Genomic DNA, 21743 nt, shown 5'->3' with positions numbered 1-21743 from the left:
CCCTATACACAGTATGGTGTGCCCACAGCTCCCCTGTACACAGTATGGTGTGCACACAGCTCCCCTGTACACAGTATGGTGTGCACACAGCTCCCCTGTACACAGTAAGGTGTGCACACAGCTCCCCTATACACAGTATGGTGTGCCCACAGCTCCCCTATACACAGTATGGTGTGCCCACAGCTCCCCTGTACACAGTATAGTGTGCCCACAGCTCCCCTATACACAGTATAGTGTGCCCACAGCTCCCCTGTACACAGTATGGTGGGCCCACAGCTCCCCTGTACACAGTATGGTGTGCACACAGCTCCCCTATACACAGTATGGTGTGCACACAGCTCCCCTGTACACAGTATGGTGTGCACACAGCTCCCCTATACACAGTATGGTGGGCACACAGCTCCCCTGTACACAGTATGGTGTGCCCACAGCTCCCCTGTACACAGTATGGTGTGCACACAGCTCCCCTATACACAGTATGGTGTGCACACAGCTCGCCTATACACAGTATAGTGTGCCCACAGCTCGCCTATACACAGTATAGTGTGCCCACAGCTCCCCTGTACACAGTATGGTGTGCACACAGCTCCCCTGTACACAGTATGATGGGCACACAGCTCCCCTATACACAGTATGGTGTGCCCACAGCTCCCCTATACACAGTATGGTGTGCCCACAGCTCCCCTGTACACAGTATGGTGTGCACACAGCTCCCCTGTACACAGTATGGTGTGCACACAGCTCCCCTGTACACAGTATGGTGTGCACACAGCTCCCCTGTACACAGTATGGTGTGCACACAGCTCCCCTATACACAGTATGGTGTGCACACAGCTCCCCTATACACAGTATGGTGTGCACACAGCTCCCCTATACACAGTATGGTGTGCACACAGCTCCCCTGTACACAGTATGGTGTGCACACAGCTCCCCTGTACACAGTATGGTGTGCACACAGCTCCCCTGTACACAGTATGGTGTGCACACAGCTCCCCTGTACACAGTATGGTGTGCACACAGCTCCCCTATACACAGTATGGTGTGCACACAGCTCCCCTATACACAGTATGGTGTGCACACAGCTCCCCTATACACAGTATGGGGGCCCATGCTGTATAATGGCCCCAAAACTAGTTTCAAAAGTGTATAATCATCCCCTAACTAGTTTCCACACTGTATAATGGCCCACACATTAGCTTCCAAGCTGTATAATTGCCCCAGCATAAGATTCCATGGTGTATAATTCTCCCTGAATTAGTTCCCACGCAGGTATAATGGCCCCTTAATTAGCAATTGCGGCACATATGATAACTATATGTAGAGACTATACCCAAATATGTGAGTGTCGACTTACCTGTATGGGAAAGTAAATGGTTCAGTACAAGAGAATTAGACCATATAAGAAAACATACACAAGAACTGCATATAATGAAAAATACAGACAAATCTGTATGGATAGAATAATACAAAAATGCATAATGGACTGAAAGTGGGCAACCACAAGATGGCACCACACACCACAAGAATAAGGAATCTGGGAGATAACCCCACTGTGTGCCAAACATAATAAATCATTTGAATATACCCCGATACTCGTCTCCCAAGTCTCACTGAGAAGAGGGTATTTCACAACCATAGATAGAGCCGCACATGTGAGCATATACCAGATGCATAACACCCCTCTCTATAGCAGCTAGACCCCCGATGCCTGCCCTCTCCTTAGAATATGAAACTATCTTTATGCATATCTCGCTGCATGAGCCTCGTATAATACAGCAGGATCACGATGTGCGCCATGTTGGGGCGATTCTTAAGTAAATTAATTACATCACCTGCTTACGATGAAATCCACTCTCTGCACTCGTCGTGCTTAGCCTCCAGTGGTTTCAGTGAGTGATAGATCTATTGAGGGACATCCAAAATATGTAATTCGTATATTTCTAGCCCGGGTTGGTGCCCATATATGTCACGTTAATAAAACAAAGGAACTCAGGTCTTCTACACCAGTATTCGATGGGAGGGGAATGAGTAGTTTTAGGGAGATGTCGGCTATTTGCAGCTAAAAGCAATAAAAATTGTTTTGGGAGGGGGAAAATGAGGGGTTTAGGATTCACACACACACACACACACACACACACACGCAGGCAGAGTGAAAAGAGGGGGTAGGGATGACCCGCAGCGTGTGTCGGCTAAGCTTTAAGGGACTAAGCAGAGCTCAAATACCTCATGTTCCTGGCAAGGAGCGGTCTTTGGCCCACGTGGCATTACTACAACGGTTTTTGCAAAATGTATGCAGCGATTTCCCTCAATACCAGAAATTGGAAAATATGGAAATTAGACTTAATTTTTTTTCATATTTACCTTTGAAAGAAATAAAATTTGTGTAGAAATATGACGAAATGTGAAGAAAAGTGGGTTTTAATTTTCATTCAAAAAAATTAAATAATATTCCCATGAAATGACCACCAAGAAATCCACACGATGGTCGTCGCTGAAGATCACTGGCCGGTGTGCAAACCCCCATTGTAAAGGGATTGTCTACTACTTGGACGCCCCTTGCTAAAATATTACTCCTATGTGTAAAATAATATTACACCGGGGGCGTGGCTATGTAGCCGAAGAAGACGCAAGCATCTTAGGAGAGCTCCGTACATCCTGAGACATATCTGCCATAAATACTGAGTGGGACCGAGCGGTACCAACCCAAATCTGAGCCCTACATACCAGAGAGTCCCCTGGATCTTTTGGGGGACCGCTGCAGAGATCCGTGGAGTCGGGAGCCGCGGGAACCGGAGCGGGCAGGAGATCCCCGCAGATGACGGCGGCCATTTTCAGAGCACGCGCCAGGAAGCACAGGACGCGGCGTTGCCTTTTGCTGGAGCTGAGCCCCCTATCATCCCGGAGGCGACGGCGGCTGACCGCGTTGGTGAGAGCAGCGGGACACCTGCACGTGGGAGCAGGGAGGGCGCACGGAACACGGCGCTGCTCTCTGTTGAATCCCTTTCATCTTGGAAGCAGCGGCGGTGAATGGTGCTGGAGAGTGAGGCGGGAAGCTTGCACGCAGGAGCGGTAAGGACTGGCAGGTGTCGGTACGTGCCTGGGGCAGCGGCCATTAATATAGCGCACACCCTGGCAGATAGGGAGTTGCGCTTTTAATTACATCAGCGGCGCTGGGCAGTGAGTGTGTGCCTGAAGAAGTAGGGGTGGTGCAGTGTGTGCCCTGAGAAAGTGGGACCTGCGCCCCCCTGTCGGGTGGACATTTTCCCTACTAGTGCCATAATACTACAGGGATTAACCCCTTTCTAGCTGATTCCCCGGGGGTAACTGTGAAACTACACGGCCTGCGTGTTACAGTGACTATCTCTGAGCTTCCCCATAATTGCCTCTGAGGTCGCTTTGCATAATCTTCTTGTGAACACTCATCATGCAGCACCCTAGAGGAGCTGCAGCTGCTGAAAAATTAAAAAAATATGCCAAGGATGATCCTCCTGATAATGTGCGCAATCTTAAATAACCCCGCACCATCTCAGCGTAAAGGTCGCCCCTCTGATGGTAATGAGGAGAGAGGAGAGGATGAACTGACTCTTAAACAGGCATCAGAGCAGTTGATGCAAGCTATATCTCTCACTAGATCATCTCTCACGGAGAAAATAGAGGATGTACATACTGAGGTGGGGCGCCTGAGACATGACATGCAAGCTATGAGAGGGCGCATCACGGAGGTTGAAACGAGGGTGTCTCATATAGAGGACACTATCACCCCTATGGAAGCTAAACTGAATAAAGCTGCTGGATCCGCGAATGCCTGGAAGCAAAAGGCAGACGACTTAGAAAATAGACTGCGCCGCAATAATATCCGTATCATAGGTCTCCCGCAGCGGTCAGAGGGCCAGCAGCCTGAGCAATTTCTGGAGGAATGGCTTAAGTCTTCATTGGGAGATGGATTCTCCTCAACATTTTCGGTGGAGAGGGCCCATAGGGTCCCGACGAGACCTCTCCCTCCTGGAGCCCCTCCGCGACCCTTTCTGGCGCGTCTCCTTAATTGTAGAGACAGAGACACCATCCTCCGCTTGGCGCGACAGAGGGGCCTCATTAAATTCGATAATGCTACCATATCGATCTTTCCAGATTTTTCCATGGAGCTTCAAAAGCAGCGGGCACGATTTATGGATGTCAAGAAACAACTCAGAGAGGAGAACATCGTCTACTCTATGCTTTATCCGGCCCGGCTCCGTATTGTTTATAAGGGCTCCTCCTTATTTTTCACAGACCCAGCGGAGGCGATCGAGTGGCTGCGGTCCCGTGTGGGGTCGAATGCGGAGAACTCCTGACCTGGACTCCCTGACTAATGGCAGTATAGATAGAGCTCTGTTTGGGTGCAGGGAATGTCAACAATACCGGACACTGAATCCAGTGAGGGTATCCCTTTTTCAATTTGACTGTGGGAGTATGGAAATATACTCCCCTATTGTTCAAGTTTTGTTCAGTTTGGTTTTATGTATTAGATTTGATTGTTTACTAGGTATGGTTGCCGCTAATGCTGACTCTTTGCTCTGTGCGATGCCGCTGAACTACACCCGAATAGTAATGATATGCATTCACTTTCCCTTTGAGAGTAAACATGGGGGCTGAAATTATATGTATGACCTGGAACATACGAGGTATAAAGACCCCACGAAAGAAAATTAAGGTATTCTCGCAGATAAAAAAATACCACCCACATGTTGTGGCACTAATAGAGACACATTTAACAAGGGACACAGTTCGATGTATGCAGAAACCGTGGGTACAATGGTCCTTGCACACATTCCACACTAGCTACTCTAGAGGGGTTTCTCTACTGATACACAAGGAGGTCAGGTGGGAGGCCAGGGAGGCGAGACGTGATCCAGAGGGCCGCTTCGTCTTTGTGCATGCATTTATTAATTCACGAGAGTATGTGTTGTTGTGCATCTATAATCCTCCTCCTGCTAATGTGTCAATCCTCCGTATGGCTCTAGGCTTCTCCTTAAAATATCCGGAAGCCAAAGTTATTTGTATGGGGGACTTTAACTTAGTTATGAATCAATCCATGGATAGATTGAGACTGGATGACGTAACACCAGGGGACGCTTTACCTCAACAACCCTCTCAATTAGCATTGTTTATGAACGGGAGCGGGTGGTTAGATTTATGGAGAATAAATCATCCGGAAGTTAGAGGGTACACTGCCACTCGTCAACTAGACAATCTCTATCTAGAATAGACTATATATTTGGGTCGGGTGAGTTGGCATTACGGGTGGATAGCATTGAACATGGTAATCGGGGGATCTCGGACCATAGTCCAATTATTCTTAAACTTAAATATGAGAAATCCGATAATAGTAATGGGTTCTGGAAACTGAATCCCTTCTGGTTGAAATTGATAGACTCTAGTGATAGGACGGTTGATCAGTTGAATGATTTTACTCTAACACATTCGGAACTCCAAAACTCTGGTCTATTTTGGGATACCCTGAAGGCATACCTGAGAGGATGCTTGTCCTCAACTATTTCCTACATCAAGAGGGTAACGGCGAGGGAGGATGAGGAGATAGAGCAAAGATTAAAAGACTCGGAGGCCACTTATATAGCTAATCAGTCCAGCAGCAATAGAATTGAATGGCTTACTTCCCAGAGACTATATACCCAGCATGCAGACGCTAAGTCAAAACGCAAACTATTTTTCACTCGGCAGTCCTATTTTGAGCTAGGCAATCAAGCCAGTACACTCCTGGCCTTCTTGGTGCGCCAACATAACACCTCCAACACAATATTGCAGATCCGAGCGTCTGATGGCTCGTTGGTATCCTCTACTGATAAAATACTTCAGAGCTTTTACGATTACTACATTTCACTATACAAATCTAAAAGTGGTTTTGATATTGATGAATGCTTGGATTATCTATCAGATATAACATTCCCTTTGCTAAGCCCATCTCAACGAGCCCTTATGGAGGCTGAATTCACCCTGGAAGAGGTAGAACATGCAATAGCGGATATGGCTACTGGGAAGGCCCCGGGACCTGATGGGTTCCCCATTGAATTTTACAGGAAATACCGTGATAAATTAGCACCTATATTGCTAAAGGTACTTAGGGGAATATGGGAGGGTGAATCTGTACCTGAAACATTTTATGATGCTAATATTGTCGTGCTCAGGAAGGAAGGGAAGGATCCTCTAGATTGTGGATCATATAGACCAATTTCTTTGGTGAATGTTGACTATAAGATTTTTACGAAAATTCTAGCTACCAGACTGAATACGATCATATTGGATCTCATACACCCAGATCAAACTGGTTTTATGCCCGGGAAAAATACCTCTATTAATATCAGACGGGTGCAATCGGTTATTCAATATAGTACACTAGAACCAGACAATAAGTGGGCACTGGCTTCGCTGCACGCAGCCAAGGCTTTTGATTCCCTCGAGTGGTCTTTTTTAACTGCATGTCTACGGAAATATGGGTTTGGGAATAAATTTCTGAGAGGGATAGGTACACTATATGCGAAGCCTGGGGCGCGAATGGTGGTAAACGGCTTTGTGTCTGCGCCATTTTCTTTGCATAGGGGAACTCGCCAGGGATGCCCTCTCTCCCCGGCCTTATTTGCCTTGGCAATAGAAGCCTTGGCAATACGGATGAGGTCCTCTGTAGATATTAAAGGGATACATATTGCTGATCGGGTGGACACTATAGGTCTATATGCTGATGATATGGTGGTGTTTATGGACCAGACAGAAGATACATTACCAAAAGTAATAACGATGATTGATAAATTTAGCAAGTTCTCTGGCCTATATATAAACTGGGATAAGTCTGCTCTGATGCCTCTCTCCCATACCCCAATGCCAAGCCTTGAAACCCTCTCGCTGCTGCCCATTGTCTCCAATTTTAAGTATCTCGGGATGCATATGACCCAGCGCAGTCACCTAGATCTACATCTCAATATATATCCACTAATTGACGTGGTTAAATTTAAATATGCTACCTGGGATAAGCTCCCGCTATCGGTGGCTGGTCGTATCAACCTGATCAAAATGATTTTACTCCCAAAATTGAGCTATTGTCTTCAACATAGTGCCGTTTCAATACCTAAATCTTTCTTTGCAACCCTGAATTCCCTTACCACATCCTTCATATGGGGGAAGGCTAGACCTAAACTTAAATTATCCACCCTGCAGAGACCTAAGCGGGGGGGGGGGGGGGGGGGCGGCCTTGCTGGACTTCTATCTGTATTACCTTGCTGGGCAGGCCAAAATGATAAGTGAGTGGATGCCCGGGAGGTCTCTCCCCAACTCTGAAAGTCATATATTACATTCGGCTAAAGTTGATTGCCCGCTGGGTTTTCTAGAGATGGAGAAAATTGCTGTCCCTCGTTTGCTTCCTTTGCTTCGCCTGGCACGATCAGTATGGAGACAAATTAAAAAAGTGACACAATATGTAGATATAGCAGCCGAAATGCCGTTATGGAATGATGGTTACTTTCCGGGATTATTGGGCCACCCATCTACTGAATTTTGGATATCGTGTGGTGTCCTTACGGTGAGCAATATACATAGCCAGGGGGTTTTTGTTTCTTTTGAACAATTACAAAATACTCATAATATACCGAAGTCTCAATTTTTCCGCTACCTGCAACTAAGATCTGCCTTCCAATCACATGTACGAAATACGGGTGCGGGTCGAGCTATTTCAACTCTGCCGTTAATAGGAATTCTTAATTCACAGGGCCCTCAGGGACTGATTTCCTCTTTATACACCTACCTAATATCCATAGGCGAAGTATCTGCTATAGATTCAATTAAGGGAAAATGGGGGAGACTTCTTCCAGATACACTAGGAGAAGAATGGGATGAAATCTTGGAATCTCCAACTAAGGTCTCCCCGTCAATCAATAATAAGATGATCCAATTATATATAATCGATCAATCTTATTTGACCCCGACTCGTCTTTTTAAAATGGGCCGTCTTCATTCATCAGACTGCTTGAGGTGTCACTCTAGTGACGCAGATTTTATCCATATGATATGGAAGTGTCCTGTTATTTTTCAATATTGGAGAGAAGTGACGGCACTATTGACATCTTTGGTGTCGATCCCTGTTCCACTTGAGCCACTGGTATGTTTGTTTGGAGTATGGGAGGCGGAGGCTTGGGATCGCCACACGGGAATATTCCTGAGGGAGTCACTGTTCATGGCACGAAAGGTGTTGGCGCTGCGTTGGATGGGAGGCTCTGGTCCATCTCTTAGAGCATGGGTTGACTTAATAAATTCAATTATTCCGTATGAGCGGACGCTTTATCAGAATAGGGGTTGTCCAACTAAATTCGAGAAGATATGGGGAAGGTGGAATTCACCCTGTCACACTGTATAAGTTAAAAGGACTCAGTATACGCATAAGAAAAGGGTGTATGACTCTCTAGATAATAGTTACCAACAGAGCGGGATGTATTTAGAACTATTCTTTGTAAGCGGCGCTACGTTTGTATTAAAGGCTTTATTAGAAGTTAATGTAGTTACAGTTAAAGTTTAAAATAAGGCATTAATGATCAACATGCACAATTTATTATCTTTATAATATCTTATACATGGCTATGTATGGTAATTTCCTGTAATTAATGGAAAATGATGAATACGAGCAAAATGTGTATGATCTTTCCTGAAATCAATAAACAAATTTAAAAAAAAAAAAATAATATTACACCCTCGCCTCATGCAGCGCTCTCGTCCCATCCGCTGGTCAGAAGGACGAGAGCGCAGGAGCCGCATAGCAGCCGGCAATTACCTGCAGAACTATGCGGGAGGAGAAGTATCTGCACCCTCTAATGCGAGGTGTCAGGGGCCGAACGGGACCCCCAACTGGAAGGCAGGACAGGGTCCCCCCAACTGGAGGACGGGACGGGGTCCCCCCAACTGGAGGACGGGACGGGGTCCCCCCAACTGGAGGACGGGACGGGGTCCCCCCAACTGGAAGGCGGGACGGGGTCCCCCCAACTGGAAGGCGGGACGGGGTCCCCCCAACTGGGAGGCGGGACGGGGTCCCCCCAACTGGAGGACAGGACGGGGTCCCCCCAACTGGAAGGCAGGACGGGGTCCCCCCAACTGGAAGGCAGGACGGGGTCCCCCCAACTGGAAGGCAGGACGGGGTCCCCCCAACTGGAAGGCGGGACGGGGTCCCCCCAACTGGAGGACAGGACAGGGTCCCCCCAACTGGAAGGCAGGACGGGGTCCCCCCAACTGGAAGGCAGGACGGGGTCCCCCCAACTATAAGGCGGGACGGGGTCCCCCCAACTATAAGGCGGGACGGGGTCCCCCCAACTGGAAGGCGGGACGGGGTCCCCCCAACTGGAAGGCGGGACGGGGTCCCCCCAACTGGAAGGCGGGACGGGGTCCCCCCAACTGGAAGGCGGGACGGGGTCCCCCCAACTGGAAGGCGGGACGGGGTCCCCCCAACTGGTGGGCGGGACGGGGTCCCCCCAACTGGTGGGCGGGACGGGGTCCCCCCAACTGGTGGGCGGGACGGGGTCCCCCCAACTGGTGGGCGGGACGGGGTCCCCCCAACTGGTGGGCGGGACGGGGTCCCCCCAACTGGTGGGCGGGACGGGGTCCCCCAAACTGGTGGGCGGGACGGGGTCCCCCCAACTGGTGGGCGGGACGGGGTCCCCCCAACTGGTGGGCGGGACGGGGTCCCCCCAACTGGTGGGCGGGACGGGGTCCCCCCAACTGGTGGGCGGGACGGGGTCCCCCCAACTGGTGGGCGGGACGGGGTCCCCCCAACTGGTGGGCGGGACGGGGTCCCCCCAACTGGTGGGCGGGACGGGGTCCCCCCAACTGGTGGGCGGGACGGGGTCCCCCCAACTGGTGGGCGGGACGGGGTCCCCCCAACTGGTGGGCGGGACGGGGTCCCCCCAACTGGTGGGCGGGACGGGGTCCCCCCAACTGGTAGGCGGGACAGGGTCCCCCCAACTGGTGGGCGGGACAGGGTCCCCCCAACTGGAAGGCGGGACAGGGTCCCCCCAACTGGAAGGCGGGACAGGGTCCCCCCAACTGGAAGGCGGGACAGGGTCCCCCCAACTGGAAGGCGGGACAGGGTCCCCCCAACTGGAAGGCGGGACGGGGTCCCCCCAACTGGAACACCGGACGGCTCCCTAACGCCATGGGGGCCCCAGAAATGACAAGCCAGAAGGGCCATGTAGCGACAGGGGGGATGGAAATGAAAGCTGTTCTCCAGGAAGCCTCCTCTGCATCATGTGTACTGTGACCGATCACCCACAGCCTTCATCCTGCTTCTTACCGGTATCTCTGTGAAAAAGCAGCGTCTGTAAGAACGGCAGGAACCGCAGAACCAGGAGTTCCACCCGACTCCATGAGAAGCCTCCAGAGGTGATCAGAGGCCAGAAAATCCAGGATATCAGGTCACCGCTGCAATGGCCTGCTCTGTCCTTATGGTCTGCACATCACTGTAGGGTTAATAAGAGAGACAGCAGTCAGACCCCCAGCCCCCAACAACCAGACGGGGGGGGGGGGGGGGGGCGAGATCCCCAGCTCCCAACATACAGACGGTGGTGGTGGGGGGGGGGGGTGAGACCCCGAGCTCCCAACATACAGACGCGGGGAAGGCGAGACCCCCAGCTCCCAACAACCAGACGGGGGGGGGGGGGGCGAGATCCCCAGCTCCCAACATACAGACGGGGGGGAAGGCGAGACCCCCAGCTCCCAACATACAGATGGTGGGGGGACCCCGAGCTCCCAACCAGACGGGGGGGGGGGAAAGACCCCCAGCTCCCAACAACCAGACGGGGGGGGGGGGGTTTGGGGGTGGGTGGTTGAGACCCCCAACACTCAGACGGGGGAAGGGGGGGGGCAAAACCCCCAGCTCCCAACAACCAGACGGTGGCGAAACCCCATCTCAGAAGAAAACTTACTATTCCACATGATGCAAATCAAAGAGCGCCACACACTGGCGGACATGTACACTACAGGCTGCCACACACACTGAGGACACGTACACTACAGGCTGCCACACACACTGAGGACACGTATACTACAGGCTGCCACACACACTGAGGACACGTACACTACAGGCTGCCACACACACTGAGGACACGTACACTACAGGCTGCCACACACACTGAGGACATGTAGACTACAGGCTGCCACACACACTGAGGACACGTACACTACAGGCTGCCACACACACTGAGGACATGTAGACTACAGGCTGCCACACACACTGAGGACACGTACACTACAGGCTGCCACACACTGAGGACACGTAGACTACAGGCTGCCACACACGCACACTACAGGCTGCCACACACACACACACACTACAGGCTGCCACACACACACACACACACACACACTACAGGCTGCCACACACACTGAGGACCCGTAGACTACAGGCTGCCACACACACTGAGGACACGTACACTACAGGCTGCCACACACTGAGGACACGTACACTACAGGCTGCCACACACACTGAGGACACGTACACTACAGGCTGCCACACACACTGAGGACACGTACACTACAGGCTGCCACACACACACTAAGGACACGTATACTACAGGCTGCCACACACTGAGGACACGTATACTACAGGCTGCCACACACACTGAGGACACGTACACTACAGGCTGTCACACACACTGAGGACACGTACACTACAGGCTGTCACACACACACACACTACAGGCTGTCACACACTGAGGACACGTACACTACAGGCTGTCACACACACTGAGGACACGTACACTACAGGCTGCCACACACTGAGGACACGTACACTACAGGCTGCCACACACACTGAGGACACGTACACTACAGGCTGCCACACACACTGAGGACACGTACACTACAGGCTGCCACACACACTGAGAACACGTACACTACAGGCTGCCACACACACTGAGGACACGTACACTACAGGCTGCCACACACTGAGGACACGTAGACTACAGGCTGCCACACACACTGAGGACACGTACACTACAGGCTGCCACACACTGAGGACATGTACACTACAGGCTGCCACACACACTAAGGACACGTACACTACAGGCTGCCACACACTGAGGACATGTACACTACAGGCTGCCACACACTGAGGACATGTACACTACAGGCTGCCACACACACTAAGGACACGTACACTACAGGCTGCCACACACTGAGGACATGTACACTACAGGCTGTCACACACACTGAGGACACGTACACTACAGGCTGCCACACACTGAGGACACGTACACTACAGGCTGCCACACACACTAAGGACACGTACACTACAGGCTGCCACACACTGAGGACACGTATACTACAGGCTGCCACACACACTGAGGACACGTACACTACATGCTGCCACACACACTGAGGACACGTACACTACAGGCTGCCACACACTGAGGACATGTATACTACAGGCTGCCACACATTGAGAACATGTATACTACAGGCTGCCACACACACTGAGGACACGTACACTACAGGCTGCCACACACTGAGGACACGCACACTACAGGCTGCCACACACACTGAGGACACGTACACTACAGGCTGCCACACACACTGAGGACACGTAGACTACAGGCTGCCACACACACACTACAGGCTGCCACACACACACTGAGGACACGTATACTACAGGCTGCCACACACTGAGGACACGTAGACTACAGGCTGCCACACACACTGAGGACACGTACACTACAGGCTGCCACACACACTGAGGACACGTACACTACAGGCTGCCACACACACTGAGGACAGGTACACTACAGGCTGCCACACACACTGAGGACACGTACACTACAGGCTGCCACACACACACACACACACTACAGGCTGTCACACACACTAAGGACACGTACACTACAGGCTGCCACACACACACTACAGGCTGCCACACACACTAAGGACACGTACACTACAGGCTGCCACACACTGAGGACACGTACACTACAGGCTGCCACACACACCGAGGACACGTATACTACAGGCTGTCACACACTGAGGACACGTACACTACAGGCTGCCAAACACACACTGAGGACACGCACACTACAGGCTGCCACACACACACACTGAGGACACGTACACTACAGGCTGCCACACACACTGAGGACACGTACACTACAGGCTGCCACACACACTGAGGACACGTACACTACAGGCTGCCAAACACACACTGAGGACACGCACACTACAGGCTGCCACACACACTGAGGACACGTACACTACAGGCTGCCACACACACTGAGGACACGTACACTACAGGCTGCCACACACACTGAGGACACGCACACTACAGGCTGCCACACACACACTACAGGCTGCCACACACACTAAGGACACGTAGACTACAGGCTGCCACACACACTGAGGACACGTACACTACAGGCTGCCACACACACTGAGGACACGTACACTACAGGCTGCCACACACTGAGGACACGTATACTACAGGCTGCCACACACACTGAGGACACGTATACTACAGGCTGCCACACACTGAGGACACGTATACTACAGGCTGCCACACACACTGAGGACACGTATACTACAGGCTGCCACACACACTGAGGACACGTACACTACAGGCTGCCACACACACTGAGGACACGTACACTACAGGCTGCCACACACTGAGGACACGTATACTACAGGCTGCCACACACACTGAGGACACGCACACTACAGGCTGCCACACACACACTGAGGACACATATACTACAGGCTGCCACACACTGAGGACACATATACTACAGGCTGCCACACACACTGAGGACACGTACACTACAGGCTGCCACACACTGAGGACACGCACACTACAGGCTGTCACACACACTGAGGACACGCACACTACAGGCTGCCACACACACTGAGGACACGTATACTACAGGCTGCCACACACTGAGGACACGTACACTACAGGCTGCCAAACACACACTAAGGACACGTAGACTACAGGCTGCCACACACACTGAGGACACGTATACTACAGGCTGCCACACACTGAGGACACGTACACTACAGGTTGCCACACACACTGAGGACACGTAGACTACAGGCTGCCACACACACTGAGGACACGTAGACTACAGGCTGCCACACACACTGAGGACACGTATACTACAGGCTGCCACACACACTGAGGACACGTACACTACAGGCTGTCACACACTGAGGACACGTACACTACAGGCTGCCACACACACTGAGGACACGTACACTACAGGCTGTCACACACTGAGGACACGTACACTACAGGCTGCCACACACACTGAGGACACGTACACTACAGGCTGCCACACACACTGAGGACACGTAGACTATAGGCTGTCACACACTGAGGACACGTAGACTACAGGCTGCCACACACACTGAGGACACGTACACTACAGGCTGCCACACACACTGAGGACATGTATACTACAGGCTGCCACACACACTGAGGACACGTACACTACAGGCTGCCACACACACTGAGGACACGTACACTACAGGCTGCCACACACACACTACAGGCTGCCACACACACTAAGGACACGTACACTACAGGCTGCCACACACACCGAGGACACGTATACTACAGGCTGTCACACACTGAGGACACGTACACTACAGGCTGCCAAACACACACTGAGGACACGCACACTACAGGCTGCCACACACACACTGAGGACACGTACACTACAGGCTGCCACACACACTGAGGACACGTACACTACAGGCTGCCACACACACTGAGGACACGTACACTACAGGCTGCCAAACACACACTGAGGACACGCACACTACAGGCTGCCACACACACTGAGGACACGTACACTACAGGCTGCCACACACACTGAGGACACGTACACTACAGGCTGCCACACACACTGAGGACACGTACACTACAGGCTGCCACACACACTGAGGACACGCACACTACAGGCTGCCACACACACACTACAGGCTGCCACACACACTAAGGACACGTAGACTACAGGCTGCCACACACACTGAGGACACGCACACTACAGGCTGCCACACACACTGAGGACACGTATACTACAGGCTGCCACACACACACTACAGGCTGCCACACACACTAAGGACACGTAGACTACAGGCTGCCACACACACTGAGGACACGCACACTACAGGCTGCCACACACACTGAGGACACGCACACTACAGGCTGCCACACACACACACTACAGGCTGCCACACACACTGAGGACACGTACACTACAGGCTGCCACACACACTGAGGACACGTACACTACAGGCTGCCACACACACTGAGGACACGTACACTACAGGCTGCCACACACACTGAGGACACGTACACTACAGGCTGCCACACACACTGAGGACACGTACACTACAGGCTGTCACACACTGAGGACACGTACACTACAGGCTGCAACACACACTGAGGACACGTAGACTACAGGCTGCCACACACACTGAGGACACGTAGACTACAGGCTGCCACACACTGAGGACATGTATACTACAGGCTGCCACACACACTGAGGACACGTAGACTACAGGCTGCCACACACACTGAGGACACGTACACTACAGGCTGCCACACACACTGAGGACACGTACACTACAGGCTGCCACACACACTGAGGACACGTAGACTACAGGCTGCCACACACACTGAGGACACGTACACTACAGGCTGCCACACACACTGAGGACACGTACACTACAGGCTGCCACACACACTGAGGACACGTAGACTACAGGCTGCCACACACTGAGGACACGTATACTACAGGCTGCCACACACACTGAGGACACGTACACTACAGGCTGCCACACACACTGAGGACACGTAGACTACAGGCTGCCACACACACTGAGGACACGTACACTACAGGCTGCCACACACACTGAGGACACGTACACTACAGGCTGCCACACACACACTACAGGCTGCCACACACACTAAGGACACGTACACTACAGGCTGCCACACACACCGAGGACACGTATACTACAGGCTGTCACACACTGAGGACACGTACACTACAGGCTGCCAAACACACACTGAGGACACGCACACTACAGGCTGCCACACACACACTGAGGACACGTACACTACAGGCTGCCACACACACTGAGGACACGTACACTACAGGCTGCCACACACACTGAGGACACGTACACTACAGGCTGCCAAACACACACTGAGGACACGCACACTACAGGCTGCCACACACACTGAGGACACGTACACTACAGGCTGCCACACACACTGAGGACACGTACACTACAGGCTGCCACACACACTGAGGACACGTACACTACAGGCTGCCACACACACTGAGGACACGCACACTACAGGCTGCCACACACACACTACAGGCTGCCACACACACTAAGGACACGTAGACTACAGGCTGCCACACACACTGAGGACACGCACACTACAGGCTGCCACACACACTGAGGACACGTATACTACAGGCTGCCACACACACACTACAGGCTGCCACACACACTAAGGACACGTAGACTACAGGCTGCCACACACACTGAGGACACGCACACTACAGGCTGCCACACACACTGAGGACACGCACACTACAGGCTGCCACACACACACACTACAGGCTGCCACACACACTGAGGACACGTACACTACAGGCTGCCACACACACTGAGGACACGTACACTACAGGCTGCCACACACACTGAGGACACGTACACTACAGGCTGCCACACACACTGAGGACACGTACACTACAGGCTGCCACACACACTGAGGACACGTACACTACAGGCTGTCACACACTGAGGACACGTACACTACAGGCTGCAACACACACTGAGGACACGTAGACTACAGGCTGCCACACACACTGAGGACACGTAGACTACAGGCTGCCACACACTGAGGACATGTATACTACAGGCTGCCACACACACTGAGGACACGTAGACTACAGGCTGCCACACACACTGAGGACACGTACACTACAGGCTGCCACACACACTGAGGACACGTACACTACAGGCTGCCACACACACTGAGGACACGTAGACTACAGGCTGCCACACACACTGAGGACACGTACACTACAGGCTGCCACACACACTGAGGACACGTACACTACAGGCTGCCACACACACTGAGGACACGTAGACTACAGGCTGCCACACACTGAGGACACGTATACTACAGGCTGCCACACACACTGAGGACACGTACACTACAGGCTGCCACACACACTGAGGACACGTAGACTACAGGCTGCCACACACACTGAGGACACGTACACTACAGGCTGCCACACACACACACACACACACACTACAGGCTGCCACACACACTGAGGACACGTACACTACAGGCTGCCACACACACACACACTCACACACACTACAGGCTGCCACACACACTGAGGACACGTACACTACAGGCTGCCACTCACACACACTACAGGCTGCCACACACACACACACACACACACACACACACACACACTACAGGCTGTCACAGTTCTACCACTTTCTGGCGCTTACAGAAGACCCGTGAGAAGCGGAGCCCGGAGAGTGATGCGAAGGCAGGTACGGGACATGCGCACTGATGCTGGAGTCAGAGTCTACAACAGTTAACTTTTTTTTTTTAAAGAATGACGTCACCGGAAGGGACGTGGCCTCGTGCAATCCAGTGGAGACCCGGGGGCGAGTATTGAATGCGCAGGTTGAATGTGTTGTGGGCGTGTCAGGGGAGTGGCCGTCTCTGTGAGCTGCAGCGCTGATTGGTTCATCAGGGCATCGAAGGCGGGGCATTTAGGAGCGCGCTCTGATCCTGAGACGACGGGCTAGCACTGTGGAAGGAGCGCGGATCCGTATTCTGCCTGTAGTAATCTGTTGCGAATACGGATATGCTGGGAATAAAAGCAACAGCTCACAGAGACGGCCACTCCCCTGACACGCCCACAACACATTCAACCTGCGACTTCAATACTCGCGTCCTGGACGAGCACTGCTCTGCTGAGCTCCGCCCCTCCTGATCACATGGTGCTGACGTCATCACAGGTCCTGGACGAGCACTGCCCTGCTGAGCTCCGCCCCTCCTGATCACATGGCGCTGACGTCATCACAGGTCCTGGACGAGCACTGCCCTGCTGAGCTCCGCCCCTCCTGATCACATGGTGCTGACGTCATCACAGGTCCTGGACGAACACTGCTCTGCTGGGCTCCGCCCCTCCAGGTCACATGGCGCTGACGTCACCACAGGTCCTGGACGAACACTGCTCTGCTGAGCTCCGCCCCTCCTGGTCACATGGCGCTGACGTCACCACAGGTCCTGGACGAACACTGCTCTGCTGAGCTCCGCCCCTCCTGATCACATGGTGCTGACGTCATCACAGGTCCTGGACGAGCACTGCTCTGCTGAGCTCCGCCCCTCCTGATCACATGGTGCTGACGTCATCACAGGTCCTAGACGAGTACTGCCCTGCTGAGCTCCGCCCCTCCTGGTCACATGGCGCTGACGTCATCACAGGTCCTGGACGAGCACTGCCCTGCTGAGCTCCGCCCCTCCTGGTCACATGGCGCTGACGTCATCACAGGTCCTGGACGAGCACTGCTCTGCTGAGCTCCGCCCCTCCTGGTCACATGGCGCTGACGTCATCACAGGTCCTGGACGAGCACTGCCCTGCTGAGCTCCGCCCCTCCTGGTCATATGGCGCTGACGTCACCACAGGTCCTGGACGAGCACTGCCCTGCTGAGCTCCGCCCCTCCTGGTCACATGGCGCTGACGTCATCACAGGTCCTGGACGAGCACTGCCCTGCTGACCTCCGCCCCTCCTGGTCACATGGTGCTGACGTCACCACAGGTCCTTCATCCCTACAGTGCAGCAGCCGCAGATTGTTCTCTCTGGTGTCAGCCATTATTATAGAGAAGCCGGAAGGTCTCCATCCCCCGACATCATCCAACATCTGTCACCGGAGCGACGGCCGAGGATGGAGGCAGAGACGTCCCGAAGAATCATCGCCTGCGCCCTGGAGATCATCTCCCTGCTGAGCGGAGAGGTAACTGCCCCATATATCTATAATCTGCTGAGAGGAAACTGCTCCATATATCTATAATCTGCTGAGAGGAAACTGCTCCATATATCTATAATCTGCTGAGAGGAAACTGCTCCATATATCTATAATCTGCTGAGAGGTAACTGCTCCATATATCTATAATCTGCTGAGAGGAAACTGCTCCATATATCTATAATCTGCTGAGAGGAAACTGCTCCATATATCTATAATCTGCTGAGAGGAAACTGCTCCATATATCTATAATCTGCTGAGAGGTAACTGCTCCATATATCTATAATCTGCTGAGAGGAAACTGCTCCATATATCTATAATCTGCTCAGAGGAAACTGCTCCATATATCTATAATCTGCTGAGAGGTAACTGCTCCATATATCTATAATCTGCTGAGAGGAAACTGCTCCATATATCTATAATCTGCTGAGAGGAAACTGCTCCATATATCTATAATCTGCTGAGAGGAGAGGTAACTGCTCCATATATCTATAATCTGCTGAGAGGAAACTGCTCCATATATCTATAATCTGCTGAGAGGAAACTGCTCCATATATCTATAATCTGCTGAGCGGAAACTGCTCCATATATCTATAATCTGCTGAGAGGAAACTGCTCCATATATCTATAATCTGCTGAGCGGTAACTGCTCCATATATCTATAGTCTGCTGAGAGGAAACTGCTCCATATATCTATAATCTGCTGAGAGGTAACTGCTCCATATATCTATAATCTGCTGAGAGGAAACTGCTCCATATATCTATAATCTGCTGAGAGGAAACTGCTCCATATATCTATAATCTGCTGAGAGGAAACTGCTCCATATATCTATAATCTGCTGAGAGGTAACTGCTCCATATATCTATAATCTGCTGAGAGGAAACTGCTCCATATATCTATAATCTGCTGAGAGGAAACTGCCCCATATATCTATAATCTGCTGAGAGGAAACTGCTCCATATATCTATAATCTGCTGAGAGGAAACTGCTCCATATATCTATAATCTGCTGAGAGGAAACTGCTCCATATATCTATAATCTGCTGAGAGGAAACTGCTCCATATATCTATAATCTGCTGAGAGGAAACTGCTCCATATATCTATAATCTGCTGAGAGGAAACTGCTCCATATATCTATAATCTGCTGAGAAGAAACTGCTCCATATATCTATAATCTGCTGAGAGGAAACTGCTCCATATATCTATAATCTGCTGAGAGGAAACTGTTCCATATATCTATAATCTGCTGAGAGGAAACTGCTCCATATATCTATAATCTGCTGAGAGGTAACTGCTCCATATATCTATAATCTGCTGAGAGGTAACTGCTCCATATATCTATAATCTGCTGAGAGGAAACTGCTCCATATATCTATAATCTGCTGAGAGGAAACTGCTCCATATATCTATAATCTGCTGAGAGGAAACTGCTCCATATATCTATAATCTGCTGAGAGGAAACTGCTCCATATATCTATAATCTGCTGAGAGGAAACTGCTCCATATATCTATAATCTGCTGAGAGGAAACTGCTCCATATATCTATAATCTGCTGAGAGGTAACTGCTCCATATATCTATAATCTGCTGAGCGGAAACTGCTCCATATATCTATAATCTGCTGAGAGGAAACTGCTCCATATAGCCATAATCTGCTGAGAGGAAACTGCTCCATATATCTATAATCTGCTGAGAGGTAACTGCTCCATATATCCATAATCTGCTGAGAGGAAACTGCTCCATATATCTATAATCTGCTGAGAGGTAACTGCTCCATATATCTATAATCTGCTGAGAGGAAACTTCTCCATATATCTATAATCTGCTGAGAGGAAACTGCTCCATATATCTATAATCTGCTGAGAGGAAACTGCTCCATATATCTATAATCTGCTGAGAGGTAACTGCTCCATATATCTATAATCTGCTGAGAGGAAACTGCTCCATATATCTATAATCTGCTGAGAGGAAACTGCTCCATATATCTATAATCTGCTGAGAGGAAACTGCTCCATATATCTATAATCTGCTGAGAGGAAACTGCTCCATATATCTATAATCTGCTGAGAGGAAACTGCTCCATATATCTATAATCTGCTGAGAGGAAACTGCTCCATATATCTATAATCTGCTGAGAGGAAACTGCTCCATATATCTATAATCTGCTGAGAGGAAACTGCTCCATATATCTATAATCTGCTGAGAGGAAACTGCTCCATATATCTATAATCTGCTGAGAGGAAACTGCTCCATATATCTATAATCTGCTGAGAGGAAACTGCTCCATATATCTATAATCTGCTGAGAGGAAACTTCTCCATATATCTATAATCTGCTGAGAGGAAACTGCTCCATATATCTATAATCTGCTGAGAGGTAACTGCTCCATATATCTATAATCTGCTGAGAGGAAACTGCTCCATATATCTATAATCTGCTGAGAGGAAACTGCCCCATATATCTATAATCTGCTGAGAGGAAACTGCCCCATATATCTATAATCTGCTGAGAGGAAACTGCTCCATATATCTATAATCTGCTGAGAGGAAACTGCTCCATATATCTATAATCTGCTGAGAGGAAACTTCTCCATATATCTATAATCTGCTGAGAGGAAACTGCTCCATATATCTATAATCTGCTGAGAGGTAACTGC

General features: G+C 51.1%; 1 protein-coding gene and 1 pseudogene across 3 annotated transcripts in view; one reads left to right on the top strand and one right to left on the bottom strand.

Annotated features, from left to right (window-relative positions):
- TRMT12 (tRNA methyltransferase 12 homolog) overlaps positions 1-17641 on the bottom strand; it is a 137093-nt gene extending 119452 nt beyond the window's left edge. The window contains exons 1-2 of one of the 3 annotated variants that reach the window (XM_069728704.1): positions 17560-17641; positions 10319-10484 (exon numbers count right to left, since the gene is read on the bottom strand). Coding sequence is in view for 2 of the 3 variants with exons in the window: in XM_069728702.1 (XP_069584803.1) it covers positions 10319-10392 (74 nt within the window). In the remaining variant the exon portion in view is untranslated. Of the gene's footprint in view, positions 1-10318; positions 10485-17519 lie in introns of all 3 variants that reach the window. The other 2 variants (XM_069728702.1, XM_069728703.1) reach the window with 2 other exon arrangements.
- Positions 17642-18895: 1254 nt separating this feature from the next.
- The window catches only part of LOC138638942 (zinc finger protein 585A-like), a 132504-nt pseudogene continuing 129656 nt past the window's right edge, over positions 18896-21743 (top strand).

Source organism: Ranitomeya imitator, chromosome 5 (genome assembly GCF_032444005.1).
Source record: "Ranitomeya imitator isolate aRanImi1 chromosome 5, aRanImi1.pri, whole genome shotgun sequence".
Lineage (NCBI taxonomy): Eukaryota > Metazoa > Chordata > Amphibia > Anura > Dendrobatidae > Ranitomeya > Ranitomeya imitator.
This window is presented reverse-complemented; position numbering and strand designations above follow the sequence as displayed.